At 40.9% G+C, this 24013-nt stretch overlaps 1 protein-coding gene across 1 annotated transcript; it reads left to right on the top strand.

Annotated features, from left to right (window-relative positions):
- The first annotated feature begins 118 nt into the window (after positions 1-118).
- On the top strand, positions 119-24013 carry LOC127639706 (insulin receptor substrate 1-B-like). The gene is made up of 3 exons (XM_052121879.1): positions 119-641; positions 3387-6557; positions 23062-24013. The coding sequence occupies exons 1-3, from the start codon at positions 290-292 to the stop codon at positions 23067-23069; spliced, it is 3531 nt and encodes a 1176-aa protein (XP_051977839.1). The 5' UTR covers positions 119-289; the 3' UTR covers positions 23070-24013.

Raw genomic sequence — 24013 nt, 5'->3', positions numbered from 1 at the left:
CTAGCCTAGAGCTGTACAGTAAACAGTTCTGGTACACACTAGAACTGAACTATATGCTAGCGCAGACGTCGCATGCCGCATGTGCACGCCTGTCAGTGGAGCCTGGGTGCACACCACCATACAAGCTGGACCGGGAGGAAAACGCTCTTGAGCGCTTATTTTGGCTCTCATGGAGGGCGCGTGATTGCGTGATGAAAGAGAAGAGGACTGCTGCGATCATGAACGAATGTAAAATATACCACCGATTTTAGGCAGGCATTGGTGGGAAAAACAAGAAAATCGCCCAGCAATGGAGAATCAGGCGGCGATGGAGCTGCAGAGCTATGAGGACGTGAGGAAAAGCGGTTATCTCCGCAAGCAGAAATCTATGCACCGGCGCTTTTTCGTTCTCCGGGCTGCATCAGAGCAGGGCCCGGCTAGACTCGAATATTATGAAAATGAAAAGAAATTCCGAAGCAAGTCACCTGTCCCAAAGAAAGCAGTTTACCTGGACTCCTGCTTTAACATCAACAAACGGGCAGATTCAAAGAACAAGCACATGATAGTGATGTATACCCGCGGGGAGAGCTTTGCCATAGCTGCGGATACCGTGGAGGTCCAAAACGAATGGTACCAGGCCATGTTGGATCTACAGCTTAAATGTGAGTCAATTCTGATTTTACCCGTCGATCTAGTTTGTAAATCATCTGTCATTCACATAGGCAGAAGACCTAGAGTAGTTGCTAATCTGCCTATCAACTTGCTTGTTGGAGGGAGCCCCTTGGTTTTAGCTGATCTGTGTTTGCGAAGCTGTTTAGAATTTCAAACGAGTCAAATGCACGTTTACCCCACCCGTCTGTTTAATGTACCCACCACACCTGGAAATTTAGACGCACGCGTAATAAAATGGTCACAATTTTGTGCATGCGTGGTTCAAAACAAGGTCTTTCGTAGACTCGGGATGAATTCATAATTTGACTTCAGTTGTGTTAAATGTTTATGAGAAAGTGAGATGTAAACCAGCGCTATTCGACATGCATTGCAAATGCTATCGTCTCTTTCTACTATGATGCGTAATATGAGAGAGTGGCGCATTGAATAGCGGGAGCTCGCGACTGTTTTTGTTTTTCTACACATTTGTGCATGTTGAACGTGTAACCTACATTTTTGTCATTGCGCTTCTGCAAGGGAGGGGGACGTCAGGAGGCGCGCGTGTTTATTGGAATAGGGGTCTCCTCTTGCCCATCCCTCGTGTTTTGGTAGCCCGCGATTCCCCCCACCCCGCCGCTGAATGAACCGATCACAGGGTTGAACAGCAGGCCATCAGTGTGGTGATACGTATAGAGACAGTAGTTGCCGAGCAAGCGATTCTATAACCCTTCCTCGGTTCTGATTCGCGCTCTATAATGGATTCACTTGGCTGACGTGTTTTGTATCCAGCTATTACACTTAAAGGATCTCTTTCCGTTATATGCACACGTGCGGTGCAAAATATCCAGCATTGGTCATAAATAACCCTGCTTGAAATAACTTAACCTGCTTCAGTAAATCAGATTAAGTTTCTGTATAATTTTGACTTTATTGTTGTATCGTTTTTAAACAAAAGCCAGACACGATCAGCCCAGTACTGCACAGCACAGCACATACTTTAAATACAATCAGATGGTAAGAATTCATAAATTAGATTTTAGAAATTATAATTATAATTAATTATAATCATGTATAATAATGTGCACTCTATCCAGGGGCGTCACTTTGTTTTAAAAAGTGTTGGGGACATTTTTTGGGGTGGAATGAAGAGGGGACAAGTGGGGTGGAGAGATGTCATGAAGTTGTTGAAAGTCATGAATGTTAACATAACATCACATGTATCAAATTTGATATGAGATTTCTAAAGCCTGGACTCATGAACATAATGTGACCATGGCAACATTTTAGCAAAACGAAATTATGTGCCTATACACCTTTGGCTTCAGTTTCCCATTTAAATGTCCAGAAGCAAATGTAATGGTTTCATAATCAGAAAAGGTTTTAAAGGTGCTTTTAGATGGAGATTTTAATGAGTAAAAATGAGTAATGAGTACCTCCCTAACCTGAAACTTTAACCTAAACCTAATAAATAGTGATCTAGAATCAAACTCGAACCTCAAACCACAGTCTTCCAAGTCCAAAGTTCTACACTCTATCAGGTGAGCTACTGCAAAACGTAGACAGAAAATTGGAATAAGTGTGTAAATGTAAGTGAGTCTGTAACACAGGTGTTAAAACAAATCTTTTTTCAAATGATGTGTTCTAGTAAAAGTGTTTTGATGTCATAATATAGCAGTGTGTGAGTAATAGTTTGAAAAATATGCATTTATAAAGTCATAATCAGTTGCTGTACTCGTGATTTGTATGAAATTTAATAAAACACACAATTGTTGTATCACCTCCAGTGTTAGAGGAAACTGCAATGAAACTTCGTTCGGGAAGTCAGGTTGCAGTTTACATGTATAGGCTAAGAGAAACTTTAATATCAAAAGTCCTATACAAAAATGGATTGCTGTGTCTCAGGAGGAGAATGACTTTTAAAGTCTGATGTATCAAATATGATACAAACACAATTTTAATTAGAAAAATAAATACATTTGAGATTATTATTGAATATTTCAGATTTATAGGTTTAATTAGATTACGTGCAGATAATGTCAAATAATCTGTCAAATAAAACTGTCATTATTGATGACCAATTCAAGCGCTACAATAAATATATCACATAATTAATTTTGATATCTTGATCCATTTGCCCAACACTGTAAGTACTGGAATATTGCTAGTAAGTCAATAAATGCATTGATTAACATAGCTTCAGCCAGAATGTCTGATTGGTCTCATGGTAAGGTAAGGTTCATGATGATTTTTATTTTGATAAACAAATATTGAATCTGTACAGAGGATGTATATCATGAGAGGGGACACATCTGTTTTGCATTTGCTTCGTGATTTCACTGGAAAGCAGCTCAAGCTGCGGAAGAGTGAAGTGAGAAGAATGCAGATCTGCATTCACGAGAGAAGATTGCCACCTGCTATAATATAATTCCACTGATAACAGCCACAACAAGCACTCATTATAACATAAAAAATAACAAACTCCAGTGTCAGAGCAACCTCTTATTATAACACACTAAACTAAATGGAAAATCCTGCTCAAGAACTGGAGATGTTTCTTTCTTCTGCTTTAGACACTTTCCTGGTGAAAGCTATTTAAAAAATTTGTGGGGACAACTGGCAAAGGCAATATGTGTTAGGGACATGTCCCACCCATAAATGACACCTATGACTCTGCCTATAAGGCTCTCTTAACTGCATGCATATTTATTTCTCTTTCCTATTGTGTTCCCATCTTATACCTATTTTTGTATCTGTAGGTAAGACTCCTGATAACTGTGGCAGTGAAGGAGACTGTGGAATGCCTTCCCCTGGCCCTGCCTTTAAGGAGGTCTGGCAGGTTAAAGTCTGGCCCAAAGGTTTGGGCCAGGCCAGGAATCTAGTTGGCATCTACCGACTTTGCTTGACTGACAAAACAGTAAATTTTGTCAAACTCAACTCTGATGTTGCAGCTGTAGTCCTCCAGCTGATGAATGTGCGACGCTGTGGCCACTCTGAAAACTTTTTTTTCATTGAAGTGGGTCGTTCTGCCATGACGGGCCCTGGTGAATTCTGGATGCAAGTAGAGGATTCAGTGGTGGCACAGAACATGCATGAGACCCTTCTTGAGGCCATGAAGGCCCTGAGTGAAGAGTTCCGGCAAAGAAGTAAATCCCAGACTGCTGGCATGTCTTGTGGAGGTGGCACTGCCTCTAACCCTATTAGTGTACCATCTAGACGGCACCACCCAAATCTGCCACCCTCCCAGGTTGGCTTTTCTAGACGTTCTAGAACAGAAACACCAGGAGTACCTCATAGCAACAACACGTCCCCCACTCCACCACATGGATTCTCTAGGTCACGAACTGCGAGTATTGGGGCTCGAACAGAGGATGGAGGGGGCAGAGCAACAGCACTAAGCGCCAGCCCGAGTCTCAATGGTTCATCTCGCTCAACTACCCCAACCCTGCGACCGAAACCCACACGAGCACCCACTCCAGCCAAGATCACCCTGAGCCTAGCACGGTACACCCCTAACCCTGCACCTTCCCCAGCTCCTAGCCTCTCTTCCAGCTCTGGACACGGGTCAGAATGTGGGTTGGGAGTAGCTACCTTTGGGACAGTGCCTATTTGCGCCTATGCCCGAATTCCTCAGAGAGTGTCCATGTCAGGATCACCGAGTGATTATGGTTCCTCAGATGAGTATGGTTCCAGCCCTGGCGAGCACTCCCTGCTAGCCACAGGGCTCACTGCTGCCCTGGTTGATGGCGGTACCAGTTACATCCTGATGGGCCATCGAGAAGGTTCTCACAAACGTGCTCATGGACGCAGGGTTCTTCGTCGATCATCTAATCGTGAGTGTGAAGCTGAGCGCAGGATGCTCAGCAAGCGAGCTTCAATACCCCCTACCTCTGTCAAGGAAGGCTTGGTCTCTCTTCACAGGAAAGAGGAAGAGGATGATGAAGAAGACTATGCAGTGATGTCACACAGTGCAAGTAGAGAGTCTTTCACTTCATGCCAAGGTTCAGGAGGTTCAGCTACAACATCATTGTTGCAACTGGAAAATTCAGCAGATAAAGGTGTCAGTACTAAAGGGGGACTTGAGGACTTCTCAGTAGACAGTGGCTACATGTCCATGTTACCTGGTGTTACGGCTCCTCCTGCATCAATGTCATTATCAGTCTCTGGTTCAGATGTCATTTCAAAGGGTGGAGATGAATACATGTCAATGACTCCCAATAGTAGTGTCTCACCACCTCAGCACATCTGTCTCCCCATCAATGAAGGATACATGATGATGTCTCCAAACAGTAGCTGTTCATCAGATTTGCATGGCCTGAGTGGATGCATCTGGAGCAGCAGGGGCAGCATGGAGAGTCGGGCAGGCAGCGACTATATGAACATGTCACCTATAAGTGCCAGATCAGCATGCAGTACTCCTCCATCACAGCCAGAGCATCAACCATTGCAACCAAAAATGGTCTATTCCTATTTTTCTTTGCCACGTTCTTATAAACACACAACCCTCTCAACCCGCTTTGAGGATGATCTGGACAGGGTTTGTATTGGTAGAGGTGAAAGGGAAACTGGAGGAAAGATCAGGCATAGTGGTTACCATTGTGGAGGGGACGCATCTGGGGTCTCAGGTGGTGGTGGCCAACAATCTCTGTCCTCATCCTCTTTCTCCTCTAGCTCAGCTAGCAGTGAAAGCCTTGAAGACAGGTCAATGTGTCTGTCTGTAGGTGGAGTGGGAAGGGCAAGTAGGTTGGGCACAGGACACAGAGTAGGGGGTGCTCACCCCAAAATCTCCCACCACCATCACCAGCAGAGATGTGGACCAGGTGTCCAGAAACAGGGTCAATTACAGCAGAGGAAGGACAAGTCCTCCAGCTTTTTTGTGAATATGTCCAAAGCCAACACGCTGCCAAGGGTCAGGGAGACTTTGCTGCCAACTCCATCCCCAAGCCCTGGAGAATATGTAAGCATTGTTTACCAGGGTGAGCGAGCAGGGCATTACAAAGGGAGGAGTACAGCTGAACCGGGGAACCCTATGGCACAAGGACCTCAAAGAGCCTTTCACAGACCACAGCCATGTCAGAGTGGGACTGTCATTCTTCCTCTGAGCTTCTCAGCACCCCTTTCCACCTCTATCTCTTTATCCTCTGAATATGTGAACATGGACTTAGGTAACTCACCTTCTTCTCTTACTTCCCTCTCCTCTTTCAACCCTGCCCCAAAAGTCAGAGAGGAGCTCACAAGAACTCCTCAAGTGGATCAAGAAGTGGCACATTGGAATAGCAGGGAGACAGATTTGACATCTGCAGATGTGGCTTCTTCTCCTTTCACAGACTATACTGAGATGAAGTTTGGATCCCCAAAGTCCCCAAAACCTGGCCAAACACCCCAGCCATCATCCATGAAGCAGGAGCACAACATGAATTTCTCCTCACCAAATTCTTTTACAAATGTGGAACAGGGTGCACGACTAGTCAGGGCTGAATCATCAGCAAGAAGACGGCACCTCTCAGAGACATTCATGGCCCCTCCAATTCTCCCCATCTCCCCCTCTGCCTCTCCCTCTCCTTTTCCTGAAACACCACATGGTGCTTCAACACGACAGCAAGGATTAGAGCATAACCTTTGGACTAGTGGTCAACCACCCTCCCCACAGTGTGCCAGCCCTGGTGTAGCAAATCTACCTGCTGCTCAGGCATCTTCTTTGGCTCTGGAGAAAGTCCTGAACTACATTGATTTAGACTTGGTCAGTAAGGAGAATTCTCAAACCAGTGAGGATGGACCCTCTGGCCCTCACACATTTTCTTCTCCTGTAGTAGGGGGGGTGGCTGGCGCTGGAGGAAGCACCTCCTCCAGCATCAACACATATGCCAGCATTGATTTCATCAAGTCACAAGAAATGAAAGTTTATAAAACCAGTAGGAAGGACAACAAAGGTAAGAACATTGTGTGCCACATACTCTCACTGTTGATTGTAAAAGCCCAATTTATACAGTTGTTGTTACTGTTTGGCTGTTTTGCTAAGCATTCATCTCTGGATATTTTTCCATCCTAATCAATATGCCATGATAAAACACTTAAAATGGAAAGTTATGTCACAGCTCTAGTCCTTGTTTTCTTCGAGTAAATGTTATTAGTGTAAAGTAACTTTAATCAGTAAAGTAATAATAACTCAGATCCACCTATGATTATAAAATGCATTCAATACCTAGATGCTCTGCCATTATTTTTTATTTGTTAATGCCAATGTATGGGTGTCCATATTGTAAGTCAAAGTATGTCCTGCTGAGGCTAACAATGATAATGAAGGTATTTTCAAGTTATTTGAAGGCCTCACCCCCCCATCTTTCAATTGTCAAAAAACAATAGTAAATATTGAAAGAGGCCTAGTACTGTAAATGGTCTGCTCTGCACCTGGTTCTATTAGTGAGGAGGAGGTGGAGTGTAATAAGGATCTGACATCTCCTGTATAGAATTAACCACAGATAATTTCAATTGTAGGGTTTGATTGTTACAGTTTGTGAATGCATGGTAAAGGGAATGTGAGTAAAGGCATCTCTGTGTGTGCCTGTTATGTGTTGTTAGAAAATATACTGATGCAAATTTGAAGCTTCTCTAAGTGTTTGGAAGGGATACCTCTGAGCAGCCATGTATCCACATATATATTTAACTCACTGTGATTGTAGGTAATTAGGGCTATTTAACTTTAGTCTTGCTGAAAATGTTCCTGAATGTGGCTTTGCTTCTACTCATCTCTTTCCTTCCTTGTCTCTCTTGCTCTTCTTTCCTCCAAGTCTTTCATCTTGACATTTTACATCTCTCTCTCTTTATGTGGTTAGATACAGGGTCTGTTCCAAAACCTAGTGAGCATCCTCTGGAGCCAGCTTTTATCATAATAGGTGCACTCGCAACACAAAGGCTGTTCCAAAAGGTGGATATCTTAATTAAACTGCCTCTTAAAGGTGGGGTATGTGATTTGCAAAACTGCCGGCAGATTTTGAAAATACACAACTCATAAGGTCCAACCTTCTCTCCTCCAACGCTGGCCCTGACTCCACCCATTCGAAAAACATGGACGCGCAATCATGCACGATTTTCTCATAACTGTAAAAAAAAAAAAAGAACATAGCCAGCCCTGGCGTCTGTACAGCGGTCTTCTATTCAAAACAGGATTCATAGAAATGTGGAACAACCCCACTAGCACTATAAAAGCTCTATTCTCCATACATAAATACAATCGCTCACATCAGCTTCCTCCCCAAACAGGTTGTTTAGCTAGCTAGTTCATCATATGGCTGGGCTATAACGTTAGAACAGCTACAATTCTCATGTGCATATCGTCAGTAAAGACAGTTCCCTGATTAAATACTACTAGTTAATCGGCTTCTCACCTGTCAAGCAGAAAAAATGCCACAGCCGCATCTGTTGGTAGTCCTTCCTGGTCCTTCAGTTGCCGCCAACGTTTAAAAGCATCGCCTAGAATGACCCTTGTTTTTGACCTTTCTCTTTCGGCCGTTTTGTTCGCAATTGCTCTCTCGAAAATAGATTTTCTTTTCTGTGATGGTGTCTTGTCTCCCATTCTACAAACGGAAGCAACTACACCTTCTCCTTCTCTCTCTCTCTCTCTCTCTGTACCGGGGCGACTTGCACTTCCTGTTACTGGGTCACGAGCTTAGAGTATGCGCACGAACGGGACATGCGCGCCAGGGTGGTGGGGGGAGGGGGGCATGGTACGACTGTTTGATAGACACATTTTCTGTCCAATGATTCTAGATGGTCTTGAAAATGATCGGCTGGAGTTTTTCGAGTCCTGCCCATTCCACAGATGATTAAATTGCTTAATTTTCATTTCAGTGCTTCTAATTTACAGCCAGTAAGTGGGTTAGGAATAGGATTTCAAGTTATTTTGAAAAAATGGTCAAAAAAGAAAATCACATACCCCACCTTTAAGATAACTTGTTAAGATATACTTAGGATTCAACTCAGCCTTTATCTCAAACATGAATTTGTTGGAAAATACTAAGATAAAATGTTCCTGATTTATCTGCTTGAACATTCAACCAAAATTTGTTTAGTCAAAATTTGAATATTAGAAACATAAAACGTCACGGTTACTGTTGTAACCTCTGTTCCCTGAGGGAGGGAATGAGACGTTGTGTCAAATGAAGTGACACAAGGGGTCTTCCTTGGGAGCCTCACGTACCACTGAACTTGAGAAAAGGCCAATGAGAAATTGGCAGACAGAATTTGCATGTCCCACCCCGGACATATGGGTATAAAGCAGGTGTGCGTCTGTCAGTCAGGTTTTTGCACTGAGGAGCCGAGAATAAGGTACGGCCGTTTACAGTGGTAGGTCTAGTGTTGTGGCAGAAGGGACACAACGTCTTGTTCCCCCCCTCAGGGAACGGAGGTTACAACAGTAACTGTGACGTTCTCCTTCTGTCACTCACTCGACGTTGTGTCGAATGAAGTGACACAAGGAGTCCCGTTCAAAAGCGCCATGCACTAGACTGTGTTACGTGACCTGCTCACACAGGTGCAAGCAGGCTGCTGCATGCTAGAAGCAACTGTATCGGCTGCAAGTAACCCTCCCCAATGCCCCTAGAAAAATATGTCATTTACAGACCTTAGGTTCCCAGCACCACTAAGGGGGGAACAGGTGCTACATTACTAACATGGGAGCAAGCCCGGCAGCCTAGGCCTTTTCTCTCTATGTCTCTCTAACACTATGAACTGTGTCGGGGAAGGCGGTCTTTCCCGATCCTATTCTTTCAGGGGGCAAAGACCCTGCGGAGGCCACATCCTGCCTAGACTAGGGGGAGGTGACATGTGGCAAATATACCACATGCGGCTTCACAACCCACGTGGTGTATTTGCCACATGTCACCTCCCACTAGTCTAGGCAGGATGCCTGATGAGGGAGGAGCTCTACAAGCATGGCGATCGGGGGCAGTAGGACTGCCCAAGGGAGACGCGGGTCCGCCGACAGGGGGACTGTGCCGTGGAAAACACATCACAGGGAGTTGCCTGAAGAGGGAATTAAGCCTGTGGAGCCCTACCCCAGTACAGAGCACCTGTGGCTCATAGTAGGTCTGGTCGCAAATTGCTCCGCTGAATTCACAGGCCAGAAGGCTAGGGAGGAAGAACATCCAAGAAGCAACGCTTAGTGGCTAACCTGTGAGAGAAGGCTATGAGAAGGTTATGTCTATATAGGACTAATGTTTACTGTGGATATAGATACTTGTCTACCTGTTTCCTCCAGCATATTCACAAGGTCCTTTGCTGTTGCTCTGGGATTGATTTGCACTTTTCGTACACCAAACTACGTTTACCTCTAGGAGACAGAATGCTTCTCCTTCCTGAGCGGTATGATGGCTGTGTGTTTATACTTGCGAACTTGTTTGTATAGATGAATGTGGTGCCTTCTGGCATTTGGATATTGCTCCCAAGGATGAACTGAATCAAACAGTTTGAACACTGCAAAAAATGTCTTATTAAACCTGCTGTGTAATTTTTAATGATAATGATTTTTATATTAAAATGCTTTCTCCTGTCTCAGCTGTAATCAAACATACTTTTTATTTAAATTGTTTTAGAAGGAAATGTTAGTTGCCACAATGCTAAGGTGTTGTGTTTGCCAGGACATTGCTGTGGGGATGTGAACATGTCCTGAGTGGTTATTAGCATGTTGTTATGTGGTTACTTGGATGTTACTATCTTGCTAGAATGGCCCCCAACTCAACCTAGATATGGCTTGTGCTCTTCCTTTAATGTACTGTAGTGTATTGGTTGTTTTATCAACCTCTAGATACAATGAACGTATATGGTAAATCTGATCACTTTGAAAAGTAATGGCACATTTTGTAACAATCTATATGATGTGAGTTTGTCATTCATGTCTGTAGCACACAAAGTGCATGTCTGGTTAGAATTGCCATAGCAGTCATTCTGACCGTTCATACTAGACTGTACGTAAGTTTAATACTTATGGTTAGGGGTTTGATGAAATTCCTAACCCTAAGTATGAGCAAAAGTAATAGTGATGCTTGCCTGAGTAAGCACTACTGATACTTTTGAGAAAATGGCCCATCTTCCATAACTCACATTGCACAGATTAAAGGGGGGGTGGATGTCATGGTAGAATCCATGAAGCGTGCAATTAATTCAGTGCTTTAAGACTTGATAAGCATCATGGAAATCAGATTTTTAACTATTTAACATCAGGAGAAAAAAGGAGTGTTTGATAGAAGAACGAGGGCAGGAGATTGTATTAGACGAATGGCATGATTGTTTTTATTTTTTGGAGGTTGAAAGATAGACGATACCAAAGAAATAAAGGATGGACTAAGGGAGTACAGTATGAAAGACAGTAACTTTGACACTAGATGGAATAAGAAAGATAGATGAAGAGAGACAGACAGGGAGTCATGCCATCAATGCAGGTATTGTGTGACTCAAAGTGACGCTCTGAAGGCTTCACCTCATACAAACCCAGTCACCACAGTGGTGCTAAGCAGAGGGGAATCTGCTTCATCCTAGGGCTGTCTAGACGAGCAGTTGCTGTGGGTCAGAGTAGCTGTAATGTAGCTGACCCATCAGCAGCCCAGAGAATGCATTCCTTTGTAGTGGACCTGAAAGAAGGCCTTTACTCACACCAGCATTAATGTGTGGCCGTGAATGCGTGTGTGTTTTGTGTTGTGCTCAACATTGTGGAAATTTCTACATAACCCGATTGGGATTATCATCGGTTAATAAAGTCTATTATTACTTCTGTATCTCATCCCAGTAACACAACTCTCATAGGACTAAAGTTTTGGAACATCCACCCAATTATTTTTGTCTGTATGCATATTTGTTTAAAGCACAAATCTTTGTGCTCCCTTTGTAAGTTGCATTTGTGTGCTGATCTTGCGTCCTGTGTTTTATGAATTGTATTAGAAGGCAAGGGCAGACAGGGACTAAAAAGTGACCCTGGACATTCTGGCCCAGAGCGGCCCACCAAACCCGGCCTGCAACACACCACATAACACACCGGCTCATTTATTTCATTTTCTGGCTCAATTTCTAATTTTTGTGTTGAAAAAAAAAAAGAAGAAGAACGAGCCCCACAGTAAAAAATTGTCATTACTTTAAAACATACAAAACTACTCTAAATGTGATGAGTGGAATTTTTTAGAAAAGCACTAAAATAAGCACTTTATAGCTCTTTAAAACTTTTTTCCAACATACATATGTTAGGTTAAAATGTACATGAAAGTACAAGGAAAGTGTGTATTTTAGTTGCAGTGACAAGTTTTTAAAGATCTTAATCACCTTTCAACGTTTTTCTAGAAGTGCAAATAAATTATTATCTTTGTTAATATGAGGTTGTGGAAACAACAAGTATAATAATAATATATTATATATGTATATAGAGCTATTCAAGATCATAAAATGTTGTTTAATATAGTTAGATGAAGAAAGTGTCACACAGCAGGACACTGCTTAAAATGGGTGAAGGCGAGAGCAATGCGTAGCTCTAGCAGTGTAGCTTCCCTCGTGAGATTTAGTCAGTTTCTGAAATATGGAGACAGAGAGAGAGAGAGACTCACTGTGACTCCTCCTTTCTGGGTCAGGTCTGCGAGGGATCAAGCTAGAGACGAGAAGTTAGGGATAAAACAGGGGTAGTATCCGGCCAACCCTTGGAAGGCACATACCTGGGTTTTGGTGGTTGGCTGGGGATAGTTCCATACTGCCAACAACTTATCCTCATGAGGTTTAATAAATCCTCTTCCAATTCGGTAACCCAGGTACTGTGCTTCTGCAAGCCCGAGATGACAATTTATAGGGTTGGCCGTAAGTCCATAATATCGATTAAATGGAGCACCAAGCGAATGCAAATAGGCCTACATAATATTATATTTTTTGTAATATATAATAGTGTATGCTGGACTGCCCCGGAAGATGAGTGCCTCGCTTTGTGTCCAGCAAGCGGGATAGCAAAAATTTTTCACAGCAGTGAAAAGTTTGTTTTTGAAAGTCTAAACATCCACAAAAATGGATTGAAGCAGAATAATTTGTTAGACAAAGACATATTGTGAATTTGGGAAATTATTACATCTATCTTTTTTCAATATATTTGGACTTTACAACGCTCTGGAGTTATTGGAAATGTTTGGATCACACGAATCGTAAACAATCCAATGCAGACACCACTGGAATCAAAATGTTATGTTATGATAGGTAATAATAAACATCAGGACACAAAATTGAAATTCTAATGAATGTGAAAATATATTAGTTCATCGACAATAACAGAACCTGCTATTGTTGCTAATTACAGAGACAAATTTGATTATTTATATTCTATTATAAGTCTTAGGATATAATAACCTATAAAAACATCACCAATATGCATTTCAATGTATAGTAAAAACCTTTATGGACATGTATGAAACACATATAGGCCTAACCCAAAATGGCCAAACAGTTCATAAAGAATATGAAAATTCACTAAACTGTGGGAAAATTAACTGATTTAGAAAGCAATATTTGTTTAACAGTGAGCAAAAATATCATGCTGTAAAATTATAATGAAAATATCATGCTGTATCATAATGAACACATTCTCCTATAAGTGGGCTCACTTGAACAAGGCATCTCGTTGTTTTGGGGGCAAACACTGCACATCATTCACTGGCGCTTGTGGATCAATAACTCAGTCAACACAGGTCATCACTACCTTCTGCCCTCCACCCAGTTTTTTTTACGAACCGGCATTATCTCTGAATCACTCTGAGAATCAGTGTCAGAAGAACTATCAAGAGACCAAGAGACATCACTATCTGAACCTGCTCCTCCATTAGACTCAGCATCGTCAAGGCTCTGAAGCCTCTGTGGCAGTCAGTCTCTTTCTTGCTGACATTTCAAAGCTAATGCTAAGTTTTAGCTTAGCAATTGCATATAAAAACAACTAGAGAAAATGGTTGCTAGGTAACAGTGACGCCCATCTTCAACGGCGGGAAGAAGTAGCAAATGCTGAAATGATTCACCGGCTATAATGTGTACGGTCAATATGACTGTTATGGCCATTCAAGGTAGAAATACTCAGAACTCTTTTGTGTTTTGTCATTTTAATAAAATAACAATGTTAGAATAAAATATACACACATTTAAGAAAAGTCAGGGTCCTATGGTTATATGGGTTTTATTTCAACAAAGTTATTACATTGCAAAATGTAAAAATAGTCAACATAACTGCCTTGGTAGTTCTAGTGTTAAGGAGATTGACGTGGTACACTTGTTGGACTCTTTGACGTCCTGGTTGGTGGACTCGATAGTTGATGGGAACCAGTCACTCCATTTATGTGTAGGGGCTCTGCCAGATGACCAGGAACTTTGAGTTGGCATGGGGTATGAGGATGAGCACTCGATCTCCTGGGTGGAATTCCCGTGGCTGGGCCGAGCGATTGTAAAGCTGCTGCTGTGCGTGTTGTGCGTTCTGCATGTGCACCTTCACCACCGGCATTCTCCATCTTCACATGTCCTGTATCTGCTTGATCACAGTGTGGTGGGGCGACGATTGCTGCTCCCAAGCTTCTCGGGCGACATCCAGAAGACCCTGGGGTTGTTTGCCGAAGAGTAGTTAGAAATGGGTAAAGTCGGTTGAGGCCTGAGGAACTTCCTTAACGCTGAAGAGCACATAAGGGATCATAAAGTGCCAATCGCGCCCATCCTCAGTGACCATCCGCTGCAGCATCCTCTTCAACATCTGGTTGAATCGCTCTACCAGGCCATCCATCTGAGGGTGGTAGACTGAGGTGTGGAGGTGGGTGATGCGCAGCAGTTTACAGAGATCTGCCATTAACTGGAAAACAAAGGGGGTGCCTTGGTCAGTCAAGATCTCCTTCAGGATTCCTCCACAGCTTATCAAAAGGAACAGCTTCTTAGCAATATTCTTGGATGTGTTTTTATTCAAAGGGATGCTTCGGTATATCTGGTGGCATAGTACAATATGACTAGAATGTATTCATGACCTCGGGCAGACATAGGCAGTGGTCCCACTAGGTCCATGCTGTCACGCTCAAATGGGCACATCAATTATCGTCAATGGAATGAGTGGGCCAGGTGGTGGTCACTGAGGGGCAGTCCTCTGGCAGACTTCACGCCGTTTACAGAACCACTTCACCTTGCCGTCTAACCCCAGGCAGTGGAACCTGTTGCGGATTCGTTGGGTGGTATTTTGGGGTCCCAGGTGTCTGGCCATCGGATGTGATTGTGTCAGGTTAAAGATGGTTTCTGTTTTGCTTTGGTGCACTACCAACAGTTGCTTTTGTTCTCCATGCCTTTCCGCCACACAATATAGAAGCCCATTCTCAATAATGAAGTGAGGATAAGTGTGAGGAGCAGGTTGCTGGGGGACTCCTTCAATCACTCGGACTTGGTTCCAGCAGTGCTTTAGCCTTTCATCCACTCTTTGTTCCTGGCCAAAGGAACCTCCTGCTGAAACCAGTTGGAACAGGTCAAAGATGATGGTAGTGGGATTTTCCAACTCACCTTCTCTCTCTCCATTGCCAGCAATGCGGGGGGGGGGGGGTGTTGGGTTTAGAGTTTGGTGCAGGGTGAATAGTGAGGCAAAGGCAACACACAGTATTCTTCAGGCTTCCCGTGCTACAAGTACTTGTGTTTCCAAACCGGTCCTCATGAGTGAAGGAGAGTGCGATGCGTGGCTTGCTTGGTGTGGCTGTTTCTGAATTATGGAGACAGATAGAGAGACTTTCGTTGTGACTCCCCATGTGTGTTTTTGGTGCTGGCTTACATAGCGCTCCCTTGATTGGAGTCAGCGAGTTCCAATTGCTATGGGTGATTCACTTTCAGGTGCGTGTCATTATCATTGCCAGGGGTGATGCTGCTTCGGGCATGGACGGCTCTCCACATTATTGAAAAAAAATCTATGAAAACAAAGTTGGCCAGAATATGTAGCTATTAACAAATATAAATATATATAAAACTTAGGAAACATACCTTTTAAAGTGTAGAACTTTGCAGATGTTTTGCAGATTAACTGCTCATATTTTCACTCTATGTGAGTTTTTTGCATCTTTATATCTGCAGTGTTTTAATTCCTTTCCCAGATTATTCTGGAGAAAAAGTGAAAAGTCCTATGCTTTGACAAGCACTGTTTCTGCTATCCATTAAACAAAGTAAGCCTCAAATGCTCAAATAGCCACAAAGTAATTTTTGCATTATTCAGCAAGCTGTGGTATGAATAAATTATGCAAATGACTATGTACTGCTCATAGCTTTAATGTTTACCAATTTTATTTATGCTGCTGTTGTATTTGTTGTAACTTGCAGTTATTTGTCATTTTTGTGATTATTCAGAGCTCATCTTATACTTAACATGTTGTCAATTAATGAGCTCCACACGAGGTATAAAGTAAATGTACACATATGGAAACGTTACAATGTGTAAGTAATTTTAAAATAAAAGTTATTTAATTTATTCAAAATAAAAGCCATATGTGTACATGTTGGCTTTACCTTACAGAGTTTTTAAAATATTCACTCTGTAATGGGGTCCACGCAGGTATGTTAGAGCCCAGGGTGGCTGCCCATATAGCCTCGAGGATGGGCCGGAACTTGCGCAGCAATGGGCCAGCCCAAATTACTCAGCGGCCCACCAGGAAAATGCCCGGTGTTCCCAACAGCCAGTCCTTCCCTGTTAGAAGGTCTTTGTCTACGGTCATCTGACCCTGATTTTATTTGACTCAATGAAGCAAAATCTACTGGGGACAGTTTAATTTGTTTGTATCACAAAGAAACTCAAAAGCCTATTATTATACTTTTCAATAAAAAAAATACCCTGATTACAAGACCATACTTTCATAACATAATTCATTTTTATCTCATTTTTACAACATTCTGTCATGATCATGTTACTTGAATTGTCCTTTTCCAAGGAACACTAAATGAGTTATCTAGCAGAATGTCCAGGCTGCTGTTTTCCATACAACGAAAGTGAATTTAAAGTAATCTTGCCTTCTACCATCTCTTTACTGGTAGGTCCATGATACTGTACATGTGAGAACATTTTTGTTTACATACAACCATTCAGTGAATAGCAACTTAAATTGTGGCGTGTTCCTCACACAAAGCTGTTTTATTATTGTTGAATATTTGAAATATAGCATACATTAACTACTTTTGTAGTAGGGTCTTATTTTTGTTGTAATTTGGAGATTGACAGCTACAGATACATATTGATTATTGAATTGAAAAGAGCACCTTGGACATTCTGCAAACTCTTTTTGTGTTCCGCAGGGGGAATAAAGTTAAGATAAAAAGTTCAGGATTCAAGCATGAGGGTGAGCAGTTTAAATTTTTGGTTGAACTACCACTACCCCTTTAACGACTAGCTTTCCTTGCTTAATTCATTTCCAGTTCTTTCTAATTATAAGTTATTATTTAGGGACACACAATGCAAATGCATATATGATCATTCATATTTTAAATGGATTAAAGAATTAATTTGTCCTAATAATTCATAGTAATGGGGAGATTTATTATTAGAAGATTATTAGTTATTTTTAGGCCACATTATGCTTGCAGTGTCTGTGATAATTCCAGTCTTGCTCTCTGGTTTTCCACTCTCTGGTTGTCCTAAAAGAGTAAAAGGACTCTAATGCTTTATACTTAATGAAGTTGTTTTTGAGTGTACTTTTAATATCCTTGACCTTTTGAAAGGTATATTCTGATGTTTGAGCCTTGTTTATACCAGTTCAATTTTCTATGACAGAAAGAAACTCAAACCACTCATGCTTTTCTACTTTAAGTGAAAAGGTTTGATGCTTATTTTGGACTTTAGATTTTTCTTACGTCAAAGGAAGACTCATCCGTTTGGTTCCCTTAGTGATACTAATGAGAGTGTTGTTCTTTTTCTCCCCCCCTGCTTGTTTTTACTTTCTTTCTTTCTTTCTTTCTTTCTTTCTTTCTTTCTTTCTTTCTTTCTTTCTTTCTTTCTTTCTCAGTCTCTCTGCTTGTCAGCCAAATATTTGGTTCCAAACCTTTCCTTGCCTTTGACATTATAACACACACACACACACACACACACACACACACACACACACACACACACACACTCACACTCATTAGGGTCGAGGTCAGCAAAGATGTAAAATCTATAGTGACAGTCAGGGGGCCTCTTAACAAACCATTCTTGCAGCTTACTATTGCCTTACCTGCCGTTTAAATAAAATAAAAAGACTATATTTTCTGCTATGGTTATATTCAATTTAAAATATAATGTTTGTGATATTTCATATGAAACATTCATGTTAAAAGCTGCATCATCCAATGTAGTTAATTTGCAGTCTTGCTTTGAGATATCTGCTTAGTCATAGTAGGGCCATTTTAAATTTTTGACGGCAATGAAAATTAGGCTTTTAGGGATACAAGTACTGTCTGTTCAAGGGGTTTTACTGTTGTTTACATTGATTTTGATTGTTCTGCGGATGATACATTGAAAAAATGTCTTTCCAAAATAATTTCAGAAGACAGTCATGGCCAGTGCTAGGGATGGGCTATCAGGCTTGAGCTCTGAATGTTTTCAGAAAAGCCCTGAATGTTTGTAGTTTTATTTATATTTAAAGAATTACTATATAAATAAAACTTCAAATTCAAATTGTATTATAGAGTGTATTATATTCCAGTGTTTCATCAAAGGATGGCTCCATTCATATCAGCAGAGTTCTTGGCTAAGGTCTGAATATCCACACACTAGAACCTCCCCCTGAAGTTTTGAGCTAGGCGCTTTAAACAGCTTTGTGCGATGCATGCCACTGAAGAGACTAATTCTATTTATCACTGCCCTGTTTTCATTTTTGTCAAAAATATAGTGCTCCTCTGAATAAGAACTTTTGATTTCACCTTTTGAAATCTTAGTTACATTTCAGTCTAGAGCCAGAAGCAATACTAATGAGACTGTAACAGGTCAAATGACAGCTCCACATTGTTGAGGGAGATGGACTGAGGAAAATGTGTTACAGATTATGTTAAGCAAACATCATCCTTATGTACAGTATATACTGTATGTTCATATTTGGGTTTGTCTGAGAGAGAGAATGGGTTTGGGTTTGTGTGTGTATGCAAAGGGATATGCATGTGTGGGTAGACGATTGTCTGCAGAGAGAGATTATGGTTAACTAAAGTGGGTGTACTGTGAGCCGAGCCAATTGATCTGTCTGCTGTTAACAAACCATCCACACACATACTGTCACACACAAACACACGCATGTATACACACTCGAAGCAGTAGTAGGTATAAGGCATAGATTCACTGATATTGTTGAGGAAGAAAAAGAGAGAGTTATAATGTGTGTGTTTAGACTATTGATATTTTTAGGATCAGAGAAAGCGTCAAAAGGAATGAGTGAGAGTGTGTTGTTGGTCTGGACAAAAGAGTGTTCATTTAATTACTTTTTAGAATGTAAATGGCATCTCATTCAGTAAAGTAAAGCTGGCTATTAACCAATTCACATGTACACATCAGGGTGGTTATGTAAAACATGGAAATGTCAAGTAATTTTTAAATTGTGCTTTCCAGGCCTAGAAAGTCATGTGAATTTTATCGCGAATGTAATTTTTCAAAATCTTCACAAAATGTCTCCTCAGTTAGATTTTGCTCTTCAGACAGAATGCGTTCTTGCGCTAAAAGAAAGCTAGACACAGTGCAATGAATAAAACACAACACAGGTGTCTCTAGACACACAACCTGGCACAGCATCTAAAACATTTGCCACTCCTGCACGAGACAGTCAAAAAAACAGTGTGACATTGTACGGCGGTCAAAGATGTCCATCTAACACGTTTACATAGAAAATCAATTGAAAAACAGTGCAGACAGATTTAAAACACATGTTCAGTGTGAATGGTCCCACGTTTTTGCAAGCCATACTACCATAGTGAGAGAATTGTTTATTTGGGTAAATGATGGGTCAAAGAGACTCACAAATCAGTCTGAATAAATCATTAGTGTATTGGTCTGATGTGGCAGCGGGGGCGTGGTCAAGCGCCCGTCGGGGAGAGGAAGCGGTAAGGGCGTTTGCACCTGAGCTAAATCATATCTAACACCTGTCTCTAATTCCAGTGAGCACGGGGAGAGCGGCATAAAAGCAGCCACAGAACCTCCAGAGCGGAGAGAGAGAGTGACAAGGGAACCCAGTGTTCCCAAGAAATACTTTAGAAGTGATGTACAAAAAGTGTGTTAAGAAATATTAAAAACCCTGTTACCTGTGGAAGTTATCACAACCCTGTTTCCTGTGTTTTCCCTCTCTCGAAACGAGAGCGTTCCACATCTGAATTGCCTGAAAAAGTTATGGAAAAGTCATTTAATTTCATTAGTCAAAAAGGGTGGGAACCCTGACACATGTACAGTGGCATACAGCAAATATGTATGCCACCCCTTCTACGATAGGCCCTGCCCACTAATGACATCACAAATAAATATTTGTGTCTAGGATGAGTTATTTTGAGCAATTAGATACTTTTTGCTTTATTTTGACTTTTCTGTGCTGGGGATTTAAATTTAGAAGTAATCATGTAAACATTTGATTGTGACGTAAATTTAAACTAAACGATACTATTGCAAAGATCACAAAATTGAGTTCTATTATAAAATCTTTCTTTGCATCAGAGAAAATCTGTTTGTCTATCTGGTTACATCTTGGCTCTTTCTTAGCATGCTATATTTACTCCATTACATTTACTTGAGTAACTGGGAAAATATTTACTTTTAGTGTAGGTTTAAAAAAGGGTACTTTTTGCTTTCAAGGACATTTCTAATTAAATTTTGTACCTTTACTTCATTGGGCTGCATTCCTGTCATTATATTACTGGGTTTAATATTTATGAATGTGTAATTTATTGAGAGATTATTGAATGGGACTTTTACAACAGTGGAAGTTCACACAGCTGTGCACGCTGCCACAGATTGTCACTCAAGTCGAGTCCATCACTGCTGCAGCAGCGTTATCTTCTAATTCGATTATTTAATCGTGATTAATCTCATTTAATCGCATATACAAATATTTGCTGAGAAAGCCCCTCATATAACAATAATTAAATATATAAATAATTATACATAGTTTCTTTAAATATTTAAAAATTATTTATATATATATATATATATGCATAACATTCTTGTGGCAGAAGAGCTAGTCATTCATAAGACAATACAAAAAGAGACTTAAGAATACAATGTATTGTTCACTACCATATTATTGATCATAAGTCAATCATTGGCATACAGTTCACAGCAATCCATTTCGCAAGTGAATTTGTCAATCAGTTCGAGATATATTATGAGGGCTTGTTTAAGGACCCGTCAATTTACATCTGCGTCAGACATGCTTGTGTAGCGTCTCGGGTGTGTTGCGTCATAAACAAAAAATGTTTAGGTCCCTGTGCAACATTAAATATACTTAGAACACAGCTTGAGATCTCTTAGTTCGGATTTGCACTCCATCAAGTGTTTTGAACCCAAGAACGTAACGCATGTTTGTGTTGTGCTGCTGCTGGATGGTTGTTTTCTTCACTGTATAAACTGCGCATTGCCCATACAGCTGAAATTTCAATTGGCTTTTAGAGTAAACAGGCGGTAATACAAGCTTGCATTTCTCAGGAATCTCCTTATTAATGTCCGGGGGCATTGCGATTAATTAAAATTACAATTAAAATTGCACTGAATTAATGCGTTAAATCAACAGCCCTATGTATTACTCAAGTAATTATTTATGTTCGTGAAATCGTTGTTGTTCACATGAAATGATTGCTGTGTGTGTGTGTGTGTGTGTGTGTGTGTGTGTGTGTGTGTGTGTGTGTGTGTGTGTGTGAGTGAAGTGCTTCTGACTAGAGTGTCCGCTGTTCACACTGCATCTTTGACTGTGACCCCATCTGGCCTTTTTGTCCATATAGACAGACGTGTGTGAGTGGGCACATGGAATATGACAGCAGGTTTGTGTACTGTAAATGCACACATAGCAAAACTGGCAATAAAATGGACAGAAAAAGAATACTTTTAAGTTTCTTAAACATGTCTGTGGTGAAGAAAACGAAAAAAAAAAAAAAAAGGTTCTAAACAGACATGTGAAGATCCCATGGGACCAGTTCGATGATCCTTTTGTGCTGGCAAAACAGAGAGCAAGAAAAACAGAGAGGAAGAGTAGAGACTCTGGCTAAACAGAAAAATATGACTGATGATGAGTTTCAAATTACGCTATTATCATTTCTATCTATTTAGTTTTCTTTTTATATTTTGCAAACAGGTTGCTCTGCGTGTGTGTGCATATCTGAATCTTCTCCTGCCGTCTACGGTCTGTAGACTAAACTGAAAGTGGCTTGGTGCCTCTGTGGCTGTGTTATCCTGTGGTATGCTGTTTGTAATAAAAATAAGACTAAGATTATGAGACTGTGAGCGTAAATTATGGCATGCAGTATGCTTTCACCAATGTCCTCCAACGACGAGACACCTCAACTCTGAAGGCAACGCTGAAGGGAACTCTGTAAACTCCATATCATTACATTATGTAATTTTCTGTTTGCTGCCTTGAGCTTGTCCAACATATCAGTTGTGATATCAGAGCGAAACACAAATGCGAAAGTTATTGCAAAAATAATCTCCGGAAACATGATTAAAAAACAATTCAAATAAAACTTTCTGGCAGTCTGGTTACGGCAGTGCCACTCCACTTCAAACTCAATGGTTATTCACTATTTTTAAAACATTTTGTCTATTTGTTTAACATAATTTTTCCTGTCTTCTCAGTTTTCAGGTGATTCAGGTCAAAGGTGTGAAATATGTCAATGTCATCTGCAATGCCATTATGGGTCCTTGAAGGGATAGATCACCCAAAATTAAAATAGTTTTCAACATTTACTCAGTTGTAAGACATTATTTCTTCTGTGGCACACAAAAGATATGAAACTGATATGAAAAGAAATGACTATTTTTGGGTGGACTATCCCTTTAAGAGCAGCATTTTTGCTCACACAATGCTGACAAAATGACCTTATTATGGACTACTTGCACAACTGTTTAGTGCGGCTCAGGTGTGTCAGGTGTTTTGCCAGAATCAGCTCAATGCTAAATTATTACTCCCTTCTACCTGATTGGTCCCTATATCTAAAGCCCACCCCTACACCCATCCGTATCTTAACCACAGTAAGGTGTCAGTGGTCCCTATCCCTAAAGACCACCCCTACACCTTACCATAACCATATGCGGGAGTCAACGTAATGTGCTCCTAAATGCAGAGATTTATTCATATGAAGGCAGACATTGTTAACAAACATAACTAAAAACGTATTAAATTTTATTTGTCATGAGGCTCAGTGCAAGTAGTCCATTGGCATTGTCCTAAGGATACCTAATCAAGTATCTCTCTGTTTTCTGTCTTTTTGCAGATTGTTAATGTTTCCACATTCAAAAACAAGATGGAGACGCAGTCAACGCTTGTCCTACCTCCCTGCGTGAGTGTTTGTATGTGTTCACCTGATGTGTTGTGAAAAATGGTGTGATTGCCCAAATCCCTCAGCAGTGGACACTTAACTGCCCTGGCCTCACATCAACATTTACTCTCATTAGTTTCCATTGATTCAATCAAAATAACATTTGTGCCAAAAGACTATAGGTCATGTCCACCAGAGAACACAGTGACGGACAGATCTTTCTGCCAGTCATGAAGGGCCAATGCAACACTTGACAACCAACCAGGAGCCAAAGGAGCAATGATATTCCTTTTTTCCTCTACCACAAGTATTGTAAAGAGATGTTAAATAAATTAAAGATGAAAAATATACATCAGACATAATATTATTTAGAATCAATCAAACTATCTATCTATACAACATTTTTGAAAAAGTGCCTCATTTTTATTGTAGCCATTTTTACATAGGTCTTGATGTGCTCTGTAAAAGAAAAATGCTTTGTTCTTTGTCTTGCTTTGCCCATTCCTTTCTGTTGCTAAGCGTAAGGTATCCTGAACAAAGTCAAGAGGCAGATTGGAGAGAGGGAGAGAGAAGAAAGACTATTAGTTATGAGGAATAGCTTTATTTGCTATAGTTTCTGTAATCAGATTGTCTTACTGTACTGTATAAGGATGTGTGTGTGTGTGTGTGTGTGTGTGTGTGTGTGTGTGTGTGTGTGTGTGTGTGTGTGTGTGAGCGTGTATTTATCACTTTGTGGGGACCAAATGTCCCCATAAGGATAGTAAAACCCGAAATTTTTGACCTTGTGGGGACATTTTGTCGGTCCCCATGAGGAAAACAGCTTATAAATCATACTAAATTATGTTTTTTGAAAATGTAAAAATGCAGAAAGTTTTCTGTGAGGGTTAGGTTTAGGGGTAGGGTTAGG

This window comes from Xyrauchen texanus, chromosome 4 (genome assembly GCF_025860055.1).
Source record: "Xyrauchen texanus isolate HMW12.3.18 chromosome 4, RBS_HiC_50CHRs, whole genome shotgun sequence".
In the NCBI taxonomy this organism is placed as follows: Eukaryota; Metazoa; Chordata; class Actinopteri; order Cypriniformes; family Catostomidae; genus Xyrauchen; species Xyrauchen texanus.
The sequence above is the reverse complement of the archived record's forward strand: the minus strand, read 5'-3'. Positions and strand labels throughout refer to the sequence as shown.

What these genes read in the sequence shown, in the direction of transcription:
- LOC127639706 (XM_052121879.1), top strand. Translation starts at nt 290, where the DNA reads ATGGAGAATCAGGCGGCGATGGAGCTGCAGAGCTATGAGGACGTGAGG. An exon ending in GTTGGATCTACAGCTTAAAT is followed by an intron (nt 642 to 3,386) that starts GTGAGTCAATTC and finishes TTGTATCTGTAG; the next exon opens with GTAAGACTCCTGATAACTGT.